General features: G+C 38.4%; 1 protein-coding gene across 1 annotated transcript in view; it reads left to right on the plus strand.

Moving 5' to 3' along the window:
- CDK5RAP2 (CDK5 regulatory subunit associated protein 2) overlaps positions 1-19598 on the plus strand; it is an 84854-nt gene that overhangs the window by 39620 nt on the left and 25636 nt on the right. The window contains 7 exon segments of the mRNA XM_074923664.1: positions 3781-3876; positions 4595-4642; positions 5266-5453; positions 9661-10126; positions 13259-13526; positions 14960-15076; positions 17238-17838. Coding sequence (XP_074779765.1) covers positions 3781-3876; positions 4595-4642; positions 5266-5453; positions 9661-10126; positions 13259-13526; positions 14960-15076; positions 17238-17838 — 1784 coding nt within the window.

Genomic DNA, 19598 nt, shown 5'->3' on the forward strand with positions numbered 1-19598 from the left:
TACAAAAAGGAATTATGATGGTGTTGGTATCTTCTGTCTCCAATTTCTGATTTGAACTCAAAAGAACAGAAAATTTGGAATAGTTTGAATCAGTTACGCGTAGGGATTGTCTAATTCTGGAACTGGAACTGTGGTATTGATGATTTTTCTGCAGGAGTCTGGAAAAAGGGTTATGTCTTTTCCTGTATGTGCTGCAGATGTGCTGGGAGCAATCACTGAAAGTCACAAAATAGTCTTGCTTTTTCATTTTTACAACGTACTCATGCAACTTTTAATTGAAATATGTTTTAAATTACAGATTGACCTTTAGGGGTCCCATGGCTTTTATTAAAATAATGAATTTACAACCTTCCTGTAATAAGTTTGCATGAAAAGCTTGTGGGCAATCTGTTTCAGAGTGCATGCACTTTCTATGGATTAATATTTTTAGCAATTTGGCTCGTCATCCTGCAGAGGGTGCTGCACCCCCACGGATGCCATAGTTAGCACAGGACGCGAATTCCTTTGGTATTAAGATCATGACAAGATACTGTATGCTCTTGCATTTGTCTCCGCATGAAAAGTACATATGGGGCTACTTACTTAAGAAGCTGTCAACGTGAAATTAGATGTACAATGACAAAGAGTGAAGCTTATAAAATATAAATAAACCTCATAATTCTGGCAAAGGAAATTGCAAAGTAAAATATGGTATTTTAACCTGTACCAGAATGATAATAGTATTATAGAGCTCAAAAGTGAAAGGATCTGAAATTAAAAGTTTTTAGCTTAAAAGGTACTATTTTATCAGTCGAGGAATAAATGGCAACCTGGATTTTGGATTATGGATTGTAACAACAATGTGTTTTGCATGTTAATAAGCATTGTCAAAACCCCCTAAGTTCTATTTTTTCTGTGTGTTTTGGGCTAGAATTTGTTGGCAGGTAGTGCTGAGATGACACTAACGTGTGTGGTATAAGCGGAATTTGGACAGACCCAGGAAGATGTGTCCTTCTCAGGTTCTTAAAATGAACCCATCTTTCTTTTCCTTCACAAAGCCGGAGCACAAATCCGATAAATCTGCATGTTGGTGCCTCTGTAGGGCATCTCCCAAAGGTCTGACAGCCCCAGCCTTGGCTTCATGTTCAGAAGGGAGGGAGAAGGAGGAGAGAAAAAGGTTGTTTTTGTACTGTCCTCTGAACATCTGCTTTCTCTGAGAGAAGCAGCCTCAGTGATTTCAGCCTTCAGGGCTCCAGGGATCTTTGCAAACCAAGCATAGCAGTGGTTCATTTAGGAAAAACATTCTCAAGGTTTTCAGTCTCCAAGGAAATACTTTAAACAAGCAGCTTATTCTTGGTAGGCTTTTTTTCTGGCCTTAAGACACTTACTTTCTTTTAATATTTTGTTGAACATTAGGTTGTATTCCTTGGAGCACAGAAAGTTTCTTTTCAGCCTCTCAGACATAGGGCCATAGAACCAGGCTCAAACTGCAGTCATTTGTTCTAATAGTGTGCTATAACCTCTTGGTCTTATGTAATAGTTTCATTCTAAGAATCATCACTTATTAAACCAAACAGTAGCCTGGGAAAAGCTAAATACTGAAAAATGTTGAGTCATAAAAGGTATTTGCATTCGGTGGATAACTTATATGTGCAAGTAAGTTTATTTTTAATACAGAAATGCAGGCTTTGTCCTGAATCTACACATGGAATATTAAACCTTAACAATTTTTTTTATAATAGCTAGCATTATTGGACTTTTGGCATCCTAAGATTACAACAATATGATCTTTTTATGATGCATGCTCTTGCTATATACCACAGTCCTCTGTGCCTTCCTCCGGTTTTCAGATTGTCGTTACTTTGTGATATCCTAGAAAACCAAATCTGAGTGAAAATACCAAAATAATTCAAATATGACTTGGAAGTTAGTTTTCAATAGAGATTTCTAAGAGTAAAAGGCAAATACATTAATATGCTGCACCATCCGGTTTCTGCTTTTTAAAATTCATACTTAAAATCATTAGAGTTGCTTATACTGCTAGGGATTGGAAGATAAAAAGGCTTTTCTCATTTATTTCATATACATATATGCATACATTCTATGCATACTCAAAAAAATCAGACCTCACACATACATTCAATTCCCAGGGTTCTTGGGAAGCAAAAATAATGCTCGTTGCAGAATCCTGTTTGTCTGCAATTGAATGGACATGCTGTGAGCCAGGACTTTCCAGCATGCAATACTGGGGAAAGCAGGTTTCTCTTTTCATGCCATAAATTTCAGCACTGTGCTGTGTATCCATCGAAGCTATAAATATGACAGCCATGACCCCTAGACTCCAGTTCCTTTCCTTCTAGTTTGTCTTCTGAGTCTCTGTACCTATAATCTCAATTTTTGGTAATTAAGCTCAAGATTCTGCTTTTCTTGTCTTAAGGTAATTTTTCTTTAGCCCAAGTGACACCAAAATATGATTGTTATACACAGCAGTGCTATATTATTGCCACAAGGCTTTAAGACTAAAATTTTTTACCCTAAGCAATTTGAATCCTGTGTGTCAGGGCTGTACCCTACCTATGGTTTAGGCGTATTAGGCATAGCATTGTTGATACTTACCTTTGCTTTTGCATTTTTCTACCATTTAATGAAATTTTAGCAGCAAAGATCTTAAATAACTTTCATTTTCTATTAGATTGGGAAATGTTGCTATAAACCAAGATGATATAAATGTCCAATCTGGTCTTATCACAGGGGAGTGATGGCACGTGGTAACTGCAGGTCACTTGTGGTGGATCCCAAAGTGGGCTGAAAGACTGTCCTGGTACTCATGTTGTTGTCTGACAGGCTGTACCACAGTGTGGCTACTAATATAATAATTCTTTGTAAATAAGAGGTTTTCATATGATCATTATTAAACCAGCATAGGCAAGGCTAAATTCTGTCCTTACCTCCAGAGCAAACTAAGTAAAGGAAGTGAGTTGTAAGTAAAGTGAAAATATTTTCTGTGAACCATGTATAAATGCAGCTTGCTCACTAGTGGCCTTTGCTGCTGTTGAGAGAGAAGCAACGTGTGTGTCTCATCCCTTGCTTGCAGATTTGTGGCTGGGATGTAACATCGAACAAACCAAAGGGATTCTGGTCTCACTGTCAGTAATGCTGATGTCAGGAACTTGTGTTCTCCTACTAATAAAAGCTGAGTCTTCCTCCTCCTCCTCTTTGCTCAGGAAATATTAGTGATGGAGATGGATTGGGTTCTGTGCAAAACAGGGAGAAAAAAATTATTTGGCACCATTTGCTACAAAATGGCAAAGTTAGGCAAGACACAGCAGATTGTATCCTTCAGTGTTGCAGTTACAAATCTTTTTAGTGTATAGCTTTGTTTTAAAAGTGTCTCTCTCTTGGATGCTGGGGAAGAGCCTAAGTTGTGTTGCAAATGAAAATAAATTTTGGGAACTGGAAAATAAAATAGGCGCAATGAGAACATGACTGAAGATATAGAGGTTCTTTGCCAGGAGAGGTTGAGTGATTTTTATATTTTTTGTAAATTCTGAGGAGAAAGGGTTAAATAAAAATGAAGGAATGTATAAGGTAAATTTCCACTGTATTTAATATGAGTAATTTCTGGGTTTTATATTAATTTTCTTTGGTTTTATTGAAGAAATCTAATTCAGTGTTTGTTACTTTGTATTACAGGCTTTTTTTATTTTTCTTTTAAGACATGTCACTGACTTTTTTATGCATGTTTCATATCACAGTATTTATTTTGTGCTACATTTTCACATCATTCCATACTTTGTGTAGTGTCTTGAAATAACAGAGGAGCCTGGGATGCAGACTGAAGATGGTGACAATGACAGGAAGATGCAGAACAGTCAATTTTCTGAGAGGGTCAGTCAGGTAGGACTCCAATCTGGGTACATGGTGTTACAGTACTCTTTTCTCTGCATGCCCTTGAAGATTCTTATTTTCTTAGAACACAAAGTCTTTTGCAAACAAAGCATACTTTTCTTGGTATCTGATTTTGCTTTCAACTAATTGTTATCCTAAAGAGTTTCTGAAAGCTTTTTCCTGTATTTTTCTGCTGCTAGGGTTTTGCAGTCAAGATAGCGTTCGTTCTGGTCCTTGTTTTCTCTTGTTTGAGTACTTATGATCTTCCTTAATGGGGATGACGGAAAGTCCCTTGGAACTGTGTTTCTTTACATACACACTCACTGATCTTCAGCCTCCGTTGCAGTCAGGCCTGTAGTACAAATTGTATAAGATTCACTTGCTGCTATGACTGAAGAAAAAAATACTGTAGATCCTTCTTCAGGATTGAAATATTTCATACCTTGGCAACTTGTTGACTGCATTTTGGTATATACAGGAATCTGCTGTCCTCTTACTCCATCATTCAAAAGCAATGCAATATAAAGCATCATGGAATCATAAAATAATTCAGGTTGCAAGGGATCTTAGAGGATTGTGGGGTACAGATAAAGCTGAACCCTTCTGGTTTAAAAATTATAACATGCTAAAATATGACAGGAAAGGGGCATTTTGGTTAGTAATGTTGAAAAAATAATGATCTTCTGTTCTTTGAAATACATAATTTCTGTGTTGCTCTGTTTACTAGGTATGCCTTCAGGTATCTTTGGATTTTCCTTGTGAGGTGGATAAGCAGGTAGGTGTTGTATTGTAAAGGTTCTCTTGACTCAAACATCTTAATCTCTCACTGCTGATATCTACTGATGGAAATTATATTGAAATGGGCACAGTCAGAATTCTCATGTCAGACGACTGTCACTGATTTGAATGGGGGTTAAATTACTGGAGAGTTCCCATGTAGAAATTTCCTAAGGGACATCTGCAGTGTTACATACAAAAAGTTGGCAGTTTGTAAATACTTCAAGTTGTATCCTGTCCTGGCCATCAGGGCTTACATCTGGAGATCCCAGGACAGAATTTGTACTGTAAAGGCAGATGATTCAAAGGTGAACTAATAAAAAGTTAGCTGTAATCTTCAGGCAACATTCCAGAAGTTTCATACCTCTTCACAGATAAAGACCTTCAGGGAAATCTACTTACTTCTTACTAAACAACTGATCACTATGAATTAATCATATGAAATGATGTTAATTAGTTTTTCTATTAATAAAAAGTAAGTGAAATGTCTGTGGATGCTTCTTAATGTAGATAAAGAGCATCAGGAATTACTCAACCAGATTACAAAAAGATTATGTCGCTGAATTTAATAGAACATTACATACCTGTGTAATAAGAAAAATGTTTGCAATTTTTTAACAGATAACTCCATCAGGCTATTCAGAGAGCTTCTGCAAAGATAGACATTACAGGAGTCCAAATAACCCTCAGTTCGAACATGATACAACTGGCAAACAGTTTGGCAGAATAGGAATGGGTGAACATGAAACAGAAGAGAAGTTGCTCACATCTCTTTTAAGAGAAAATAGAACATCTGTACTGGAATCTACGTAAGTATGAGGGATATGTACTGCTTTTGACAGTGTTTCTATTTGAGAAGAGAATAAAGTGATTTTGCTAAAGTGAATTTAGATAATGGCACTGTCTAATTTACCTGAGAGATTGGCAAGGCGCCTTCAGAGCCATTTTAGTCTATCATGCAATTAAGTAATTAGGAAACATACTATCAGTAGAAATCCTTATGAAAAACCCATTACAAGACAAAAAACTCTCCAAAGTTACTGCTAGATGGAGCTTTACTGTAGGGACTGATTGTTTTCAGGATGGGATCTAGCAGTGTAAAGGGCTTAGATGATAATAGGTGGTACTTTTTAAAAAAATAAAATATCTGAGAACACAAGCCAGTGAAAGGTGGTATGATGGAGGGGACGATACTGTACTTCTGTAAAAATTGTACGTGTAAGGAACTGAGGATGGAGGAATTGGAGTTACAATGACTGTTTTACAGGGTTAATTTTTAATGGACATTACTGTATGCTCTGTGGCCTTTGCCATTTCATCTGAACTGCTTGGACAGAGGTTTGCTTTCTGTCACCAGTTTAAGGAGTCTGGGCCCATGTCCTGCAGTTGACAAATTGGCTATTCCAGTGTAACCACTTGTAGGACTGTGCTGAGATGAACCATGTTGTAAGTGCTTACTTTTCATACAGAAGAAAATACTTGTGTAACTAAATCTCTATAAGCCCTAGTTGTAACCAGTGATTCTCAAGTGTGTGTGTGTGTGTGTGTGTTACACTATGGTTTGATCAATTCCCAGCTCAAATGCTCATTTCCATAGGAACTGGACAATACCAAGCAAGAACAGGGTGTATAGGAAAACCACAACCTGACTAGTTCTTTCCCCAAATTTCATGCTTAAACCACTTAATCTCCTGCTTGAAAACTGATTTAGAGCTTCAGTGGAGATCATCATAGCATAGAATCCGAGAATCACAGGATAGTTTGGGTTGGAAAGGACCTTAAAGATCACCCAGTTCCAACCCCCTGCCATGGGCAGGGACACCTTCCACTAGCCCAGGTTGCCCAAAGCCCCGTCCAACCTGGCCTTGAACCCTGCCAGGGAGGGGGCAGCCCCAGCTGCTCTGGGCAACCTGTGCCAGGGCCTCAGCACCCTCACAGGGAAGGATTTCTTCCTTATATCTAATCTAAATCTGCCCTCTGTAAGTTTAAACCCATCACCCCTCATCCTATCCCTATACCCCTGATCAAGAGTCCCTCCCCCCTTTCCTGTAGCCCCTTTCAGCCCTGGGAGGCCGCTCTCAGTCTCCCCGGAGCCTTCTCTTCTCCAGCTGAACCCCCCAACTCTCTCAGCCTGGTCCTCACAGGGGGGTGCTCCAGCCTCCTGAGCATCTTCGTGGCCTCCTCTGGACCTGCTTGAGCAGGTCCATGTCCTCCTTGTTGATGAGAACAAGGTCCAGCATAGCACCTCTTCTCATTGGCTCCTCTATCACTTGGAGAAGGAAGTTGTCCTCAGTGCATTGCAGGAACCTCCTGAATTGACTATGCTCTGCTGTATTCTGTTTCTAACAGGTATCAGAGTGGTTAAGTCCCCCGTAAAGACCAGGACTTCTGAATGTGAGGCTGCTCCTGTCTGTCTAAAGAGGGATTCATCTGCTCGGTCTTTCTGGTGGGGTGGCTGGTAGCAGACCCCCACTATAACGTCTCCTGTCCCAGCCCTCCCTTTAATCCTGACCCATAAGCTCTTGGTCGGCTCCTCATCCATCTCCTGGCAGAGCTCTGGGCACTCCAGCTGTTCATAGAGGGTGACCCCACCTCCTCATCTCCCCTGCCTGTCCTTCCTAAAGAGCCTGTATCCTTCCATTCCAACACTCCAGTCACAGAAGCCATCTCACCACATTGCCATGATGCCAGTAAGGTCACAGCCCTGCAGGTGTTTGCACATCCTTGTGTTTATTGTCCATGCTATGGGCGTTTGTATAGAGGCATTTAAGTTGGACCCTGTGAAGCTGACTGAGTGGCTGAAATTCCTTTCTGCTGCTCTTCAGGGGCTCTCCTGCTGCCCTGTGATCCCTCTCCAAGCTCTGGGCATATATTGCTGACACTGGCATCAACCTGGTAGGAGTGGGATGGAGTGAGGTTCCTCTCCCCTGGCAACTTTAGTTTAAATCCCCCTTCACCAGCCTTGCAGGCTGTGGCAGAAGATGCTCTTCCCCTTCTCTGACAGATGGACCCATCAGCCCCCGGCAGCCCAGGTTTCCCAAAGCGAGTCCTGTGGTAGCAGTAGCTGAACACCTGGCTGAGGCATTGGTTCTGTAACCAATTGTTGATTTGCCAGATTCAACTGGTCTTTTCAAACCCCTTCCCTTTGACCGGGAGGATTGTTGAAAAAACTACCTGCACTCCAGAGTCCCACATGGCTGCTCCCAGGGCTCTGTTGTCCCTCCTGAACTCCTCAGGCTGCTCCTGGCTGGATCACTGGTGCCCACATGAAACAACAGCAGTGGATGACAGGCAGTGGGCTGTACGAGGCTCGGCAGCCTCTCCATGACAGCCCTGACAGGAGCCCCTGGTAAGCAGCACACCTCTTCAGAGAGCACATCAGCTGGCAGATGGTGCCTTCGCACCTCTCAGAAGAGGGTCGCCCATGACTATCACCCGTTGCCTTTCCCTAGTTGCTCTGGTTGATGGGGCAGGTCTTTCCTCTTCCATCCACAGAGCAGTGAAGTGATTCTGCCAGGTTACCTCAGGCGCTGGGGGAAGTCTTCCTCCTGCAGCTCCTTGCCATTGCAGCTTCCATTCCTCTGCATTATTGCCCCCCCTCCCTTCCCTGTGTGTCAGTGGGGGAGTGTTGGCTGGGTGGCCATGGGCCTACTGCAGACTGCGCTTGGAACAGCCATCTGACTCCTCCTCAGCCTCCCTGATGCTATCTAATGCACCTCTCATCACCTCTTGAAGCTCAGCCACCTGCTGCAGGAGAGTTCTCCTTTTCCTTTCCTAGTTCTCTCTGCACTTTAATGACCATGTACAGTGTTATGTGACTTTTTTCAGTGCCCAACAGTGTTCCTTCAGCGAGCCATAGTGGTTTCTGGAGAGTAATGGGAATGACCTTTCATATACATTGTGCTCAGCAGTGCTGGTAGCAGAGGATCTTGTGGAGACACGAATCAGATCCTGTGTTCTGTGTTCAGCATGCACTGCACTTGACTTTACCCAAGCAATTCTATATTTTCACATTATTATTTAAAATTCTCCATAAGGCATAAATAGTCTTAGTTGTCAAAGCACTAGCTAATGGTAAATGAGGAGATAGTAATCTCTTTGAAGATTAATAGGTAGCATTGTTTTATTTAACATTTATAAGTCTGCTAATGAGTATTACTAGCACCATCATCTTTACCACTATAGTGTGTAATCTTTTCTATGTTCAAGTATAAATGACCAGACTGACTGGTGATGAGCCTGTACTTTGCCTAACTGAATCCTCACTAATGACATTAGATGCCAGAGAAAGGCATAAAAAGCCTAGTTAGCATCTACAATTTCAAATGTTAGCTATACAAATTAAGTTGTTTTAAATGATGGTTTACATGTTTAGTGGCACAAACAGCTCTCTGGTGGATGTATGAAATAATCTGTAGAATTTGAGGGCTTGCTTATGCTTTAAATGACTCTTATTTGGCTTCATTTTCACCTAAAACATTGCTTTCTGGACTGTTGTTATCTGTGGGAGAGTTTGGTGGTCTGTAATGAGCTGTTTTGCAGGCTTTTGGCTGCTTTCTCAGTTTCCATCTTCCCAGTTACATTAGAAATACATGAAGGGATAGATTTTCAGAAAAACTTGACATCTAGAGTCTCCTGTGGTTTTGGTAGAATTTTATTTTTAAGGTAGTTAAATCAGAGAGTAAACTCTTGCAAATCCATTCCTGTTTCTTATATTGCTATGTTATGTAAGCAGTTGATTTAGTTACCAGAGGTTTAGTATCTGTTCATGAGTGGGGAAAGGGGCAGTAGAATATGTATGGTCATACATAGGAGAAAAGCAATTTATGGTACAACACGTTATATGTGAAAAGGTTTCCTAAAACTGTTCGTTAACAATTCATTAGTGAGTAAAACAGAATCTCCTGGGAATTCCAAATATGTCAAGATATTGCAAAAGTGTTTCTTAGAAGGTATTCTTGTTTGCTTAAATAAAAATAAAATTCATGCCTTTTCTTTCCTCCTTCCTGTATATAGCAGACAAGAACAAATGAAAATTGTAAATGAACTGTTAGATCATCTGAACCCAGCTGATCAAGAATGTTCAAGTGAAGATATAGAGAAAAAGAATGAAAAAGATCTTAGGCAAGTGATTAGGCAACTAAGAGATGAACTCAAACATTTCAAGCAGGTCAATAAATTCTTAAAGCAGCAAGTAGAATTGAAATCAACTTTCGATGGGAAAGAGAAGCTTTATCCAGATGCAATGCCACAGATTAATAAGGATATTGAGTTGCTGAAAGTGGAATTGAAAGATGCAGCTACACAAACAATGACTTTAGAGAGTAATGCCATGAGATTCAAACATGAAGGCAAAAAAGGAGCCTCAGAAGAAAAACCAGAATTTCCAAGATTAAATGCAGAACGAGAACATCAGCAAGAAAATGTGTATAAGAAGGGTGAACAGCATGAAAGGCTTTTTCTTACAAAGAGAACAAATGATGTAAGTTTATTTAAGATTCTCTTTTTGGTACTTAGGGAATAGATGTATAAAAGGAAAAAATATGTTTCATTTCTAATATTAAATCTCTTTTTTGTGTAATTTTTAAAATTAGAAAAAGAGATGTAAGCCAAATATATTTTAGATAATTGTTCTTAATGTTCAGAGCTTTTCATCACATACTTCAGTATGCTTTAGAACATTAATTAATTGAATTTCAATCCTCACCGGGACCAGATACTAGTAAATACTGTAGTTTTTGGAAAAAGAGATAGTTTATAGCAAAATGGTCTGACTTTTACAACCTTATATCTCTGCATAGATGTTTGTAACGTGCAGAACCAGAGCATTCTGAACTGATAGCTTATTAAGTCTAAATGGCAAATGTGTTTTAGAAAATTGAAGACTTAACATAATGTCTGAGAGCATGCTGGTGAAGAGTTAGTGGTAGATTTCAGCAAACTCAAATCTTAATTTTAGGCTTATCATTGTCTTGCTTTTAGAGAAGTATGACCAGTAGTACTCTGTAAAACTGTGGGGGCATTTCTTCATATTTGTTTGGAACCTAAATGTAGAGACATAATTTGCTGGTGCCAGGTAAGTTTTGAAGACTTTTGTATGCAGGCAGTCTGTGATCCCAAAGAGGTGGGAAAACAGTGTCTCCTAAAGAGTTCATATGTATTGTTTCAGTAGCAGTTACAGAAGCGAAGTTGAGAACTCTTTGAAGATCTTAGCTCTTGCAGAGCGGATAAAGGAGAGTACTGCTTTTGATTTTGTGCACTGCTAATAGAGAACGGTGCAGCACCTTCTGCAAAGAATGGTTTCCATGACTTTAGTGATCAAGAGATTTCTGTGAACTAGCAATTGGGAACAATTCTCTTTTATTCTGCCTTGTTCTTGTTGGATTCATTTTTCTGAAGGAAGAGTCTTGTAAACCAAGAGATGTTGATAAGTCTTTGTTCTGTACAGGCATAAACAACTCAGTTCGGTTTGGGATTTTAAGGAAGATGTTTTGGTATGCACGGTTGGTCCCTGGCAGTCACCCTAGAAAATTCATGCCAGTCTTAGCAATAGGTTATGATATCCCTGGAAAACCAAAACCTAAGTCACAAAAACTATGTCTTGTTTCACCAAACAATTTACATGTCATCAAAATCTATCAGAGTCTCTTCAGGTACATTCTTAGTCTTTTAAGCTTTTGTTATTGGCAATAAATTTTCTACTTAAAAAAAATATATTCGAGGAGGAAAGGATAATAATTAAAAAGTTCTTGGTGTCTTGATAATGTTCTTAGTCTAGTAGGCATTTGGTCAGTCGTGTTTGGCAGGCTGGCTGCTGTGGTAGGTGTTCCTGCATTTTTGGGATGGTTGAGACAAAGGAGAGGCTGTGCTTTCTCATCTGTTCGTGCTGGTGCTATCCAGGGCAGCTGTCTCCAGGAGCACATGAAGAGATGAGGGCAGGTGGAAGTCAGGAGGAGTAAAGATGAGTAGTAGAGGGGGAAGGGGTTTGAGGACCTAGCTGGCCTATTAATGAAGATCTACTTGTGATGGCTTGCTTAAGAGCTCTAATGATGTCTTTGAGTTGCTGGTCTTAATTCTCAGGAATGAAGGACAGTCTCTCTGAAGGCACGTAAAGGTCTGTTTGCCCTCCACAGGGGATACCTAGAGTTCTTTCTGCAAATCTTTTTTTCTGGAGTTTCAGTGCACTGTTTTGATTCATCATTTTCCAGAGTCCTCTCTAGTTTAATCAGCTGCAACCTCAATGCAATCTCTGAGTCAATGACTTTAAAAGCTTTCTTGTTTGGACTAATGTGGTGTATCTTTTGCTTCTGAATGCCTTTTATAAATAATCTCATGTATCCAGCTGAACTGGACTTTGGATAATCTGGGTGACGTATCTGTCTCTACAACAGCCCTGAGACAGGTGGAAATTGTTTGATGTTATTAGTGCAGTTTAGTAAAACTAGCAGGAAGTTCATTCCGCCTGGATTTATTTTTCAGCCTCCAGATGATATTGTATTCATGTATGTACAAAAGGAATTGAGTATGTCATTAGGAAAATGGAGCTTGCTTTTTATTATTTTACATTGTGTAAGGACTATAATTGCTAACAAATGAATGTGGAAAGGTATTTCAGCATACATTGGGTGGTAAAAGAAATTACGGGACTTATGACACTGGTGGAGCAAATGAACAACAAAAAAATAAACTAAATCTATCTGAACATGCCATTATTGATTTTTATTATTATTGCACACAATTCCATAACTCTCATCAACATATAGCATGTTCTTATCTTTTTGGAGAGAGCACTACTTTATGCTCTGTGGTTTAAACATGGAAACATTTATTTTATGCAGTCTTCAAAAGGTGAGAGGCTAAAATGTAGTAAGAAATTTAACTTCTCCCTACAACTCCAATGATGGAATGCCTGTTACAGTAGGAAATGGGAATCCTGCGGAAGCAATTTATAGAGTGTATGGGTGAAGAAGCTATTCTTGTTCATAAAAAATTTCTCTGTAGTAGCATAAATTTCCTCTGTGACTGATGCAAAACTATGTTGATTTTTTTCAAAGGTATGAAAGAGGGCTGGTATAAAGTAGGGCCTGGTGGGTGGAGACAAAGAAGAGAGATGAAAAACATTGAGGAATTAGTGAAAAATTAGGCAGATCCTCAATTTAAAAAAAAGGATTTAAAGGAAACAGTTACTGGACTGTCAGAAATGATATAAATGAGGAGAGTGGGAAGTAGCAGTTAGAGAGGTCAGTTTGAGAAACTATTTTCCTAGGGCATACACAAACTCAGAGTTAACTAATACGCCTACTGACTAAAAGCCTTTGCTAATCAATGGTGAATTTGCTGTCTTGCTTCATGAAGTGGAAGCTGTTCACTGTGTGCCTGTGGATGCATAAGCAGCAGTTACAGGAAATGGAACCAGTGGGATAGGTTTTTTTTCCTCTCTGAATGTTTGCTTTTCATGTTGCAAGGGTATCGCAATCTTATTTTCAAAACCAATGTGACAGCTGACTGATCTTACAAGAAAATTTTTTTTTTTCCTGGAATGTGCTTATACTTCTTTTACTTGACTGTTACGTGTGAGCCACCAACTCCCCATTTTATTCCATGCCTTTTTCAGACTGATTCTGCTTACCTGCCCAAGAAGTCCCGTCTGCCCGTTCTCTTAAAATCATCCAGACCATTAGGAAACGTGTCTCTGAACTCCTGTATTCAACAGTCAGATTCAAAACTACGGCATTGTACCAGAGCACCTTCTGAAGGTCTGAAAGCATGTGAAATAGAAACCAAACAATTTCAGCCACAAACAGATGGAGAGTTATTGTTGACTGAGTCTGTAACTGAAAACCTTCAAGAAAAGCCTGTGCAGGAAAGCACATCAGTGAGAGGTAAATAAAGAGCAGACATAATGACTTGTAACACTGCTTGAAATAGTGGCTTCTTTTCTTGTAGTAGAAAGTAAAACCAGGTCATTTTTACGTATGTACAATGCTGCTTAATCTTATGATTTTCTTGGGTAGGCAAATATGTCTAGGTCTTGAAAAACACCTTTTTTTTTCTTTTATCTTTGCTGCTAGAATGTAAACCAGCTTTATACAGAAGAGAAAGTGCTGTGTATACATGGCATAAAGTATATAATAAATGACAGTTTCACAGGGTGCCCACACATGCACACGTATATGTCGATGTTTAGGTAAATTAAAAATTTCCTTTAAAGGATGCCAAGTCTAATGAAAACTGTCTGTAATGGGGACAGAGTATAAAAATACTGAATTTGCTCATGCTGCCTAAAAAAGTTTTTCCAATATTCGACTGATCAGTCAAGTCATCTGTGTCTGTTTCCAGTGTGGCTGGCTTAATATAAAATCAGTTGTTGACAAAGTGTCTGGATCATCAAAGTATGACAAATTGTAAGGGAGAGAACAATGGGTATTATATAAAGATTTGGAGTGGTAACAAAAAATAAAAATGAGCTTAGCAGATTAAAAACTGAGTAGAGATGTAAAGGACAGATGAGGGAGAGAGGAGTATAAATACAAGAAATAAGATTCAATCAAGTAGCAAGTGAGCTACTGTCAAATGCGGAGGTTGCAGAGACTTAGTTAATGATAACATTATTGTGGTAAGAGACAGATATGGCACAACTTTATTGTATATACTTAAGCTGCTAGGACTACAGCAATTAATTTTGGTAGGTGCAGAATCCATAGAGAATTCTGAGAAGGGCAGTACTTTTGAATTGAATCCTGAAATGAATCAGAACCTGTTAGGAATGCAGTCCTGTGATTTCCTTTCCACACTGATTTCTTTACCCTGGATAGCAGTTGTACTGCACACTTAGTAATTCTGAGACTTGATGCAATGGGACGTGGCAGAAGATTAGTTTATGATCAGTACTCATATTGGAGAAACTTTTTAGTCTTTTCTCTAAGTTTAACATAAAACATTTATAAATGCACTAAAAAATGATTAACTGTTACATTGCAAAGGAGACTTGCAAATGTTTGTCTTCATTTGTTGGTAGGAACCCTTTACAATTCACGTTCTTAGTAGTTATTTTTAAAATACCTGAATCAATTACAAGGATATGTGCCAACACTGTTCCATATGACCAGTGATGTTTGTATTACATTTTCAGTAGTTGCTCTTCCTTAGATGATTTTTCCCATTCCAAATCATTAGAGAACCAGGTTTGGGTTTGTGGGGTGGGGTTTTTTGTTTGTTTTTTTTGGTGGTGTGTGGGATTTTTTTAAAGTATTTGACTTAAATTTTTTTCAATCACTTACTGACTTCTGTTTTACCTTCCACCACTATTCTCCAGTTGACTCATTGCTTAGACTGGATAATGGTGAAATCCAGGTGGAGTTGCAAGATGTTAATCTGAGTACAGGAGGCAAGAATGAATATATGATGGACAAAAATCAGCAAAACTATCAAGGTAGAGCATTTATATGGTATAGCATTAAAAAAAAGAAATTTTAGAACTCCAGTTTCTTCTGAACTGTGCAAAATTGTAAATTACTGCAAGCAATTGTCTCCCTTGCCATTATTTGTGGGTTTTAAATCTTGTTTTCTTGGATAGTATGGATTAATTGCTCTAAGAATCCAAGTTGGTCTTTTAAGGGTAATGCTTTCAGAAGGGCCACAGGGATTTATGAGTCTGGTTTCCAGTAAAAATAATGAGTTGTATGCCTAACTCTGATCTCTGTTGCTAACGTCCTTACTTCTGAACTCTTCTCTGAATTAAATGTTTGTTACTTATTGCTTCTGCATCTAGTTATGAACTATTGAAATGAAGCAATTGAATGATAGAGTTTTGCTTATCTGAATTATTTGAAGGCATTCAACTAGGTTGAAACCTAATGGAATCATTTAATGAAAATGTAAATAGGCTTAATACTGTGTATTACGTGTTTCTGCATCACCCATTAGTCTTTTTTCAGGAAGGCTTGAATAGCCTGGTGAACATGTTGTGTATATAGTACAGAGGATGTGGCAATTTTGTAATCCTTTGTCACTTCATTAATTTTATTTGCATAAGTAGTTTCATTGAAGCTGGTCAGTTGATTTGAGGGTCGTGCTCTGTGTGTGCCCTTTGTGTGTGTGGACAGAGAGCTTGTTAGTTCTCTTTTAATTAAAGGGCAGCAGTGTTTCATTAAATACTATAACCAGTATTCTAATCGGAAATATTTATCCCCTGATATCTCTTTTTATTTCCTCTTTTTGTTATCTGGAATATTTGCATGAAATCAGGATTGCAGAGTTTGAGTTCATCTGGTATCTGGCTTTTTTCCATCTCAGTCCGCAACCTTCTCTGACATATGTGTTACTGCAGCAACCAACTCCTAGAGAAGGAGAAGCTAATAAACCTAAGTGTTGCATTCCCTTATTCAATGTGTCTGCTTGTATTCATACATGGGCATTTTCTTGGAAATATTTGTCCTGTGGTTCTGTCACCTTTCGACTGACATACGTAATGGTGTGCAGCAATCTGTGTGCTGCAGAGAACATCATCTAGCCTTAATTTCAAATATGTTGATATCCCAGTATTGTAGCTTCAATTTTCTTCCAACTTTTACGTTATATTTGGTTTTATTTTCTTGTACTTGGGCTTGACTTGGGCTGTCATATAGAGCTGCCCCCACCCTGAGATTTTGTACTGATTTAGGGCTTGAACCTGGGCATTCAGATTCTCCATGGAAACCAGTTTGAAAGTATTAAGAGCTCTGCAAGATCAATGAATGACTCCCAAAAGGGAAGTTCTAATTCGTAGTAATCTTTTGCAGAACTAATAGAAGGGGAAAATTTAATTTACTGGTAACCTGAAAATAACCATTTTCCTAGATACTTGCACATACAGCCTTCAACATACACAGAACTATAAACATAGAATAGATGTGGGAATATATAGTTTTTTATTGGTCTGAATCTGGGGTGGTTGCATTACTTATGAATAGCAAAGTTAACTACAGGGTGTGATGTGCATGCCAAATAAGTGCCAGTAAAACCTTTAACACCGAACATTTTTATGGATTTTGTTTAGAACACATTTTAAAAAGAAGTTATTAAAGCCCCTTTTTCAAATTTTACTATTTTGTTGATAATCTTTTTAAAATTCCACTGACTTTATGCTCCAATTGGTTTTGTATAGATTTTTGAAGTGAGAAGAAAAGGAATATTTAATTAGAAGTTTTAGAAAGAACCATTTAAAGTCATAGATTCTACTTTTAAATCTCAGTGCCTTATGTTTGAGGTTATCATCTGTGTGGCTAGAAAGGTCTGGGCTTCGTCAGTGTCTGATTCAGGACTGCATATAGCAAAAGTAATTTTCAATCATTTGGGAAAAGAAAGCGGGTGTATTTTGAGTATTGTTTACTTGAAAGGTGATAAGGGGCTTGAAATATTTGATGTGCAAGTTGAATTAATGGGTGAATTATAGAAAGAGGCCAAAAGTCCAAAACTAATACTGTGCGGTTCATAATTATTCTGCATTTTTATTCGGTTATTACAGAAGTAAATTAATTCATTCTAGTGCTGTTAAGAACAGAATGTCAGATAAAGAAATATTAACATTCACACGCAAGCCTCCTGTTTTTCAGAAATGCAAAATCATCATAAGATTAGCAACGTGAATATCCAGCATTCATTAAAAGAGATAAATGAAGAGTTTTATTCCATGGAACATGAGGACATTGACTCAGCCACTGCATATTCAGGTTCCAAGTGCCTGCGTTCTCTCAAATTGAGTGTAACAAGTACAGATGCACTTGATGACTGTGAAGTCATAGATGATAGAGAAGAATTGAAACAAAGAATTAAGAATATGAAGTCTGAGCTTGAAAAGTACAAAATGTTCGTGTTTCGTTTACAGACCTCTGACCAGCTTTTATCAAGTGGTATTTCCAATATAGTTTTGAGTGACACAGCCTTGCCCATGGAAGGACGTGTTACACAAGTGCAAGATACACCTATGCAAGAAATCAAAACATTTTCTAGTGTCCATCAGCTGATGGATTACGAGATCCACACTGAAAATAGGAATTCACAGTCTTCAAAAGCACCTGATACATGGACAGCACAAAACCTTAAGGAACTAATATCAGCAAATGAGGCAGAACTTGAAAAAGAACAAATTGCGAATATGCATCTTGATGAAGTGTATCATCTTCAGAACAAACTGAGAGAAACATCGCCATCCAAGTGAGTAAAGCTAGTACTGATTCAGGTTCCTTTTTGTAAACAGCAGTACAAAATAACATAGGAAGATAATATGAAGATAATTTTATTCACATAGGAGCATGTTGTTATAGTAAAGGCTAAATTTCACTAACATTAGCATAAAGCCACTGAAATGTTTAGTTAAAAGATGCCTTGAAGTACAAAACAGCATTTCACTCAACAGAACTGCTCCTGATAAGCTCGTATCATCCTCGGTAACGGTTCTGTGTCAGGCACCCGTGTTTCTCACCACCCCTCAGGTCCACAACTCTTTGCTGCAAGACATCCAAGTCAGATCTCCTCAGGTTACTCTCTGAGATGAGCTGACCTCTGTAATCAAAGCATTACAGTTTTGCATTACTCTACATTTTTTTCAGGTGACAAGTGTAAGAAAATGGTACATCCCTTTTAAGATAGAAATGTTTCTGTGGGCAGTTGGCTGGCAGACTCATGCTAGCCCTTCTGTTTGTGTGACCTGACTTCATGTGTAAAATAAGAAGTTTATGCTCTAGTTATAACTTATTTTGCAGTTGAGTGCCATAATGCTTTCTTTTGAAGGATGTGAAAATGGATATATCTAGAAGTTAATGAAAGAAATTTTATAGTATAAGCTCATAAGATGAAAAATCATTTATGGGAGGCTGGCAAGTATCAGTCTTGGGTTTTATATTGTAAGACTGGGGGCAGCATTTTGGATAGCATGTATACAAATCACAGACACAGAATGGGGCCCCATAAGGCCAAACCTGTTTTAAACTCCCCTCCCCCTGCTGGTTTTTTCCCCACTCTAATATTGTTATTGTCTTGAGGGCCTATAGAATGGCAGAAGGAATAAGAAAGTAAGTTATTCAGCCTCTTGGCTGCTTTTGGAATGCTTGGGTAGAAATAGTTCAAAGCACTGAGCAACCACCAACGTGGACTATTGTATATCTCTCAGTATTACTGTCATAAAACACAATTGTGCTACATAGTACATATAAATTTACATACCTTGAAAATATACCTCATCCATTTTACAAAGGAAGATCTAACTGTAAATTAAGGCATGAGACAGTATGAATCGCTGCAAAGTTTTTATGGCCTCTGTCTAGGACAACTGCATGAGTCACAAGTGACAGACCCAAAACAGAGTTATGCATCTGTTCCTATACAAATGAAAATAAAAATTCTGTAACAACCCACACCATCATAGATTTTGTTTATGCCCTGTATTTTGTTTGATTCCCTGTATCTTTTCAGATCCTCTCCTTTTTCCTCTCCACTAGTGTTATGATTCTGTAGAAAGAAGTCTATCTGTGATACAGACAGTGGCAGTATAAAGGGAAAGTCTATATTTGCAAGTGCAGAATAAATTCAGTTGATCTGAGTTGAAATTTATATCCTGGCTTGTGGAGTGCAAGAATTTGGACACTGCAGTGTCAGTGGTCATGTCACTGGTAATAAACATGCAGAGACATGCAGAATTTTAAGACTGGGTGAAACCATCAGCTCAGAAAGTGCAATATTGTGCTCCTGGCAGGAAATACATAAAGTTTCAGAAGAAGGGACAGCTCACTATGTTCTTCCATAGTGAATAATAAAAAAAGCAAAAAAAACCCCACCAACAAAAACCAACCAGTCAGGAAAAATATGTTTATTCTTAAAAATTCTTTTCATGTATTCACTCTTAAGTACTTTAATTTGGCACTTTTTCATGCCATCTGGGTTATTTCCAACTAGACAAACAAGTCATCACCTTAGTT

The sequence above is a fragment of the Athene noctua genome, chromosome 20, assembly GCF_965140245.1.
Source record: "Athene noctua chromosome 20, bAthNoc1.hap1.1, whole genome shotgun sequence".
Taxonomy (NCBI): domain Eukaryota; kingdom Metazoa; phylum Chordata; class Aves; order Strigiformes; family Strigidae; genus Athene; species Athene noctua.